Source organism: Sander lucioperca, chromosome 5 (genome assembly GCF_008315115.2).
Source record: "Sander lucioperca isolate FBNREF2018 chromosome 5, SLUC_FBN_1.2, whole genome shotgun sequence".
NCBI lineage: Eukaryota > Metazoa > Chordata > Actinopteri > Perciformes > Percidae > Sander > Sander lucioperca.
This window is the reverse complement of record NC_050177.1, coordinates 3930001-3937500: the sequence shown is the minus strand read 5'-3', so window position 1 is coordinate 3937500 and position 7500 is coordinate 3930001. Positions and strand designations below refer to the sequence as shown.

The 7500-nt window shown below is 41.5% G+C and overlaps 1 protein-coding gene across 1 annotated transcript in view; it reads right to left on the bottom strand.

The window, feature by feature from the left end:
- sagb (S-antigen; retina and pineal gland (arrestin) b) overlaps positions 1–7500 on the bottom strand; it is a 15192-nt gene that overhangs the window by 5379 nt on the left and 2313 nt on the right. The window contains exons 2-7 of the mRNA XM_036001545.1: positions 3781–3845; positions 2255–2315; positions 1847–1891; positions 826–1025; positions 429–488; positions 258–325 (exon numbers count right to left, since the gene is read on the bottom strand). Of these exons, the coding sequence (XP_035857438.1) occupies positions 258–325; positions 429–488; positions 826–1025; positions 1847–1891; positions 2255–2315; positions 3781–3828 (482 nt within the window). The 5' untranslated portion in view covers positions 3829–3845. The remainder of the gene's footprint in view (positions 1–257; positions 326–428; positions 489–825; positions 1026–1846; positions 1892–2254; positions 2316–3780; positions 3846–7500) is intronic.

Below are 7500 nucleotides of genomic sequence, written 5' to 3'. Positions count from 1 at the left end.
CCTGCACAGCACAGCCGCAGGTTCAATCTCTTACACTGAATCAATCATAATATAAACTCCTGCACAGCACAGCCGCATGTTCAATCTCTTACACTGAATCAATAATAATAAACTCCTGCACAGCACAGCCGCATGTTCAATCTCTTACACTGAATCAATAATAACAAACTCCTGCACAGCACAGCCGCATGTTCAATCTCTTACACATGAATCAATAATAATATTAAAATAATAAGTATTTAGTGTGAGGGACTCACTGTTTGTCGGTCTTGTCGTCCTGGTTCTCTCCACAGAAAGCTTTCACCTCGAACTCCACCGCACATTTCTGTCCCAAACACAGAGACACGTGACTGTCCCCGTCTCTACTGAAGTACCGAAGTACTCGTGGTATTTTGGATATCCTGAGAGTGATGTAATGATGCAGTTACCTTCCCCACGTCAGAGGGTCCCGGCTGCAGAGCGACGGAACACGGCAGGTTGTCTGGAAACTGTAACACACACAGCTCTTTATCAAATCTAAATCTGTTATTTTGTACGTGGTGCTTTATTTTGTACGTGGTGCTTTTATTTCGTATGTTGGGCTGTTATTTTGTATGTGTTGTATATATACAACACATACAACCGCGACCCGTTACCGGATAAGCGGAAGAAGATGGATGGATGGATGGATGGATGGATATATATATATATATATATTTTGTTTGTGTCTTAGTGTCTCACCTCGAAGAAGGGGAAGGCGTTGTGTGTGTATATATATATATATATATATATATATATATATATATATACATATGTGTGTGTGTTGTTTGTGTCTCAGTGTCTCACCTCGAAGAAGAAAGGGAAGGCGTTGTCTCCGAGCTTGCGCAGCAGCTTGTGCTGGATCTTTGTGTGCGTGAGCTTGTCTTTGTCCTGCAGCTCGGGGTAAACCTGCCGGGTCATCAGGAACAGATCCCGGTGGAACGCCACGCCCATCACGTCCTCGCCCGGACGGCCGTACCGAAACGCACACGACAGCATCACGTACACTGAGGACACAAACATGCTGCTGACTTAGAGGAAAGTCTGGTAACTTAGAGGAAAGTCTGGTAACTTAGAGGAAAGTCTGGTAACTTAGAGGAAAGTCTGCTGACTTAGAGGAAAGTCTGGTAACTTAGAGGAAAGTCTGCTGACTTAGAGGACAGTCTGCTGACTTAGAGGAAAGTCTGCTGACTTAGAGGACAGTCTGCTGACTTAGAGGAAAGTCTGGTAACTTAGAGGAACGTCTGCTGACTTAGAGGACAGTCTGCTGACTTAGAGGAAAGTCTGGTAACTTAGAGGAACGTCTGCTGACTTAGAGGAAAGTCTGCTGACTTAGAGGAACGTCTGGTAACTTAGAGGAAAGTCTGGTAACTTAGAGGAATGTCTGCCGACTTAGAGGAAAGTCTTGTAACTTAGAGGAATGTCTGCTGACTTAGAGGAAAGTCTGCTGACAGAGGAAAGTCTGCTGACTTAGAGGAACGTCTGGTAACTTAGAGGAAAGTGTGGTAACTTAGAGGAACGTCTGCTGACTTAGAGGAAAGTCTGCTGACTTAGAGGAAAGTCTGCAGACTTAGAGGAACGTCTGCTGACTTAAAGGAAAGTCTGCTGACTTAGAGGAAAGTCTGCTGACTTAGAGGAATGTCTGCTGACTTAGAGGAAAGTCTGCTGACTTAGAGGAATGTCTGCTGACTTAGAGGAAAGTCTGCTGACTTAGAGGAAAGTCTGCTGACTTAGAGGAATGTCTGGAGTTCGATTTGACTTTTATAACATTATATAGTTTAATTCATCATGACGATGTTTAAATATAATAAATTATAAACATACAAACCTTTCTTTCCTTTGAGCTGCAGTGGGTCGATCACAATAACTCCGTCTTAAAGACACAAACTCACTGTTAGCCTAGCTTAGCACAAACACTGGAGGCAGAGGGGAACTGTTAGCCTAGCTTAGCACAAAGACTGGAAGCAGGGGGAACTTTTAGCCTTACTTAGCACAAAGACTGGAAGCGGAGGGGAGCTGTTAGCCTAGTTTAGCACAAAGACTGGAAGCAGAGGGGAACTATTAGCCTAGCTTAGCACAAAGACTGGAAGCAGAGGGGAACTATTAGCCTAGCTTAGCACAAAGACTGGAAGCAGAGGGGAACTGTTAGCATGGCTCCATCACAGCAGAAACTATAACACACGTCTGATTCACACGTTGTATAAATTGATCTGCGTCTGGTTGAGTTTGAACTCACCGACCGGATCCACGAAGTCGCAGTGATCCACGAAGTCTCTGTTCGCCATGTAGACCGCCACCTGTTCAGAGGGGGGGGGGGGGGGCAGCGCTTTGCTCAAGGGTTCACAGCCTTCAGCCTATTCTCATGAAGCATTGGTACATATATCTGTGAAAAGTAAAGCTCTCCACGTATTTATTACTGTCAACAGCACAATGACTGCTGCTGTAGAAGAGCATGAAGATCCTCGTGGGAGGGAGGAGGTCGGGGGGGGGGGGATGCCCGGCTCCTAAAACACAAGACTTTCACCCAGGAAACAGGTGTTCATGTCCTGAAGAAGTTAAAGTGCTCATATTATGCTTTTTGGCTTTTTCCCTTTCCTTTATTGTGTTCTGCTTCTGACTGGCTAGTAGTCCTTACCTAGGTACTGTCAGGGCCCTCATACTCTGCTTCTGACTGGCTAGTAGTCCTTACCTAGGTACTGTCAGGGCACGCCCTCATACTCTGCTTCTGACTGGCTAGTAGTCCTTACCTAGGTACTGTCAGGGCCCTCATACTCTGCTTCTGACTGGCTAGTAGTCCTTACCTAGCTACTGTCAGGGCACGCCCTCATACTCTGCTTCTGACTGGCTAGTAGTCCTTACCTAGGTACTGTCAGGGCACGCCCTCATACTCTACTTCTGACTGGCTAGTAGTCCTTACCTAGGTACTGTCAGGGCACGCTCTTATACTCTGCTTCTGACTGGCTAGTAGTCCTTACCTAGGTACTGTCAGGGCCCTCATACTCTGCTTCTGACTGGCTAGTAGTCCTTACCTAGGTACTGTCAGGACACGCCCTCATACTCTGCTTCTGACTGGCTAGTAGTCCTTACCTAGGTACTGTCAGGGCCCTCATACTCTGCTTCTGACTGGCTAGTAGTCCTTACCTAGGTACTGTCAGGGCCCTCATACTCTGCTTCTGACTGGCTAGTAGTCCTTACCTAGGTACTGTCAGGACACGCCCTCATACTCTGCTTCTGACTGGCTAGTAGTCCTTACCTAGCTACTGAGCATGTGAGACTCCCAACAAAGATGTTACGGCAGTGAGAGGTCTCACTCTGTAGCCAAAACAGAGAGCTCAACACACAGGGTGAAAAGAGGAGCTGCAGCAATGTACAGTACAACAAAAATATGGTGTTTTTTAAAAATTAAACCATGTAAACCTATTCTGGTACAACCTCTAAATACAATTCTGAACCTGAAAATGAGCATAATATGGCCACTTTAAGGAGAAAACACAAGACTATCACCCAGGAAACAGGTGTTCATGTCCTGGAAGAAGGTAAGAAGGTGCTCACAGTCACCTTTTCTGGATAATTTTAACTATGAAAGACTTTCATTCGTAAGTACGATCTCATACGAACCCGTTTATCACAATGTGTTGAATCTTTCTACTGTACCTTTCTGGAGATTGAACTACCAACCTTCTGGTCACAAAGCTGTTACTGCTGGAAGACTAATCCCTCCAACATGGATGTGTACTTTGTGTGTATTTCTGAAGTACTCACCGACTTGTCGCGGGAAACTTTCTTAAAGACGACGTTTCTGGGACTCATGTTGACGGACTGATGATCTGCAGAACAGAAGAAACTTTATTCATCTGAAAGTTCAACGGAGACGCTCCAACATCAGGACCGGTCTTATTGATCACTTCCTGACAGGATGTTAGACTACAGGTAGTCTCTTATAGCCAGACCCTCCTCCGCAGAGCTGCAGAGGAAGGTCTGACTAGTCCACACAGCATTCCTGTATGGGAGTAAAACAGGCTCTGGTTTATTGGCATTTCTTTAAACCAATCACAATCATCTTGGGCGGGGCTAAACTCTGGACAGAGCCACAGTGCCTCTGCTAAATAGTCTCAGGAAGGAACTTGTTTTGGTGGAACGTGCACGTAGGAAGGCATGTGCACGTAGGAAGGCATGTGCACGTAGGGAGGCGTGTGTGTATGGAGGTGTGTGCACGATAATTTGATTGTCAGGTTACAGGCTCGGACGATGTTTCCCTGTAGAGCTCAACAGTGACCGCCCACTTTTTTAACGGCTCCGGTTCCTGACATGTTTTCCCCGTTCAGTTGTTTCATTGTCGTTTCAGAAACTGCTGATATATATGAATATATATATATTCATATATATATATATATATATATATATATATAAGAGTTTTAAGTTTGGTGTTAAAGAAATTATGTTCCTTTGAGTTTTTGTTGATCATTTGAACATTTCTCTGAATGCATCTGTTGAAAACTGCCTCACTGTTGTATGAGCTATGTCATTGAGTGTAGTCAGATTACCTATGTAAAGGGCTTTTCTTGTTCACGGATTTATGAGCTGTAGAGAGGCTTGAGACTACTTCTTAAATCTGTATGTTGCAGCTTGTCATTGAAAGAAGACAGTAAGTTTGAATGGCTATAGAAGGACAAGCTAAACTCAACCTGAGACCTTTCATTGGTTACTGGAAATTGTTAAGAAACCTTGTCATTGGTTTGTAAAAATATTGATTTGGCTGCCCTCCAATAGGCTTGGACCTATTCTACACTTGTAACCAGTATATATATATTCAATGTGTTTCTGTGTGAGCTCTTTGGGAGCTGCAGAGTGGAACTGAATGACACTTTTGTTTGTAGCTCCACTGTAATTAATTTGAATTAATTACATAAAACCTTTGCAAGATATCATTTTAACCATCCTCTGTGTTTTGTGTTTTCTGTGAGCCAGAAAATATCCATTACACTGGCACCGAGCCAACCAGCTACCAGATGAACCGTGAATATTAAACATTTGGAGCGTGTAGAGAAACTATCGGAGACTTCAGTGGTAGCAGCTCACTGGAGCCGTTTGGTAACAGCGTGTTGGACCAATCAGAGACGGTGCTGTTACGCTTAGGATTGTGGGTAATGTAGTTTTTCTCCATAAGATCAGGAATAAAACATGTTTTTCTTAAAACCAGGTTCATTTCATACAGACTGCTTCTTCATGGATATTAATCTATTAGATATTAGAACAGATAGTTTAGACTTTATAGATATTAATCTATCAGTTATTAGAACAGATAGTTTAGACTTTATAGATATTAATCTATCAGTTATTAGAACAGATAGTTTAGACTTTATAGATATTAATCTATCAGTTATTAGAACAGATAGTTTAGACTTTATAGATATTAATCTATCAGTTATTAGAACGCCAACACAAAGACAGAGGAACAATGAGACGTAGTCAATATACAGTAGACTATAATAAACTTACACAGCTTTAATGTACTTTAATGTACTTGTATTAACGGATTCTTGATGAGAGTTCCTGCAGATAATATGAAGTAATAATATAAAGATATATTTCATCTTGAACAAATGTTTGAAGCTCACAAAGAATATAAAACCACCTGGTCAGACTTAAAGCATCCTCTAGAGCTGCAGAGATGAACGGATGAGTTATCAAATATTAAATTAATCTCCATCTATTCTGATATTCATTCATCAGTTTGAGTAATTTAGTTTATGATAGAACAGGTAAACTAGTGTGATGTCAGCGTGTTAATATGAATGTGTCCTAGTTTCTCCTCTGGGACATCCAGAAGAGACAGAACTACTCCTCCATTCATCCATTCATCCAGACATTAACCATCATCTGTGAGATATAATCTTTATAGCTGCAGAACTAGAATCTTTTAAATCAATCTGATCAGAAAGCAGAGGGCTTTCCGGTTCCTGTGACATGGCAGCAGCTTGTTTGAGCTGGCTTATAACTCCCCCAAAAGTAATTTTGTATTTGTTTATCCTACATCTAAAGAGGAAAATATGCCTGGCAGCGAAAACTGAGTTATGAGCCTTCGCTCCGGAACGTATAAGGAGACTAATAAGTATCAGCCAAAGCAGAAAACGGCAAACAAACTAATTGCTGGGGACGCAGGCAGCATGGCTGACTTAAGTGAAATGCACAAATGGTTTGCTGAGTTAAAAAAAATTCCTTAAGCAATGAGTTCAAAGAACTGAAAGATGAACTGACAGATTTTCATCAAGAGACTGAACACGACATTAGAACGATTATGCAACAAACAGCTTTTTAACCAAAAGCTGGACGTGACTACAACGCGCGTTGATCAATGAAGCCCTTGATCTTTATTTTTAATGTCTTTGTTTATATTTCTTCTTTGAAGAGACAAACAAACGAGGAGACATAAGGTGCTTATTGAAGTGTTTAAGTAACCAGCTTATTGGAAGATTAAAAGTTGATCATAGTCCTCCTCGGTTACTCAGCAACAAGCTTATTTAGGATATGCCTGAGAGAGATTGTGTGGTTATTGTAGGAGCTGGTATGAACGGGGGAGGGGGGCACGCCACAAGCTGCTTTAGGGGAGGTCGCCTAAACAACCGTGGTTACATTGACCCTAATTCTTAGACAAAACAACCTCACCAGAAGATACCACCCAGCATGGGGTGGTGCAGATGGAATTTTTTGGTTAGCCTATATGTGTGTGTGTGTGTGTGTGTGTGTGTGTGTGTGTGTGTGTGTGTGTGTGTGTGTGTTTTATATGTGTTAAATGTAGTTTTTTTGTTGAATTTTAATTTTATAAATCCTACCTGTCATGTTAGGCTGAGGGGTTGCAAGAGTATTTTCTTTCTTTTTTTCTTTATTTCAGGTTTATTTAACAGGGACAATGCACACTAATAATACATATAAAAATGTAAAATGTGCCAGAATTAGCCAAAAGGCTATTTTACATCTGCTGTGACTGGAATGTCACACCTAAAAGATAAAAGGATTATAATACTACATAAAGGTTTAGCCCAATACAAGTAAAATTGACTATAAATGTAGAAATTTAAAAAATGACGAGATCAACATATAAACAAGAACAGATGGTCATTATCAACATCAACACCAACACACACACACACAAGCTTTAAAGGACTACTATGCATAAATCAGTTAAATTAATTACATGGAATGTTAAAGGACATCCTATCAAAAGGAAAAGAATAATTACAGCTCTCAAAAATGAGAAAGTGGGAATAGCCTTATTGCAAGAAACTCACCTTTCACCTGAAGAGCATCTTAAATTACGGAAAGACTGGGATGGGCAAATTTTCTTTTCATCCTTTAAAACAAATAGCCGAGGAGTGGCTGTTTTAATTCATAAACACATACCCTCTGAATTAATTGATCAGATCTCAGATGTAGAGGGAAGATATATTTTGGTGAATGGGAAAATTTGGGGCAAACAGATAA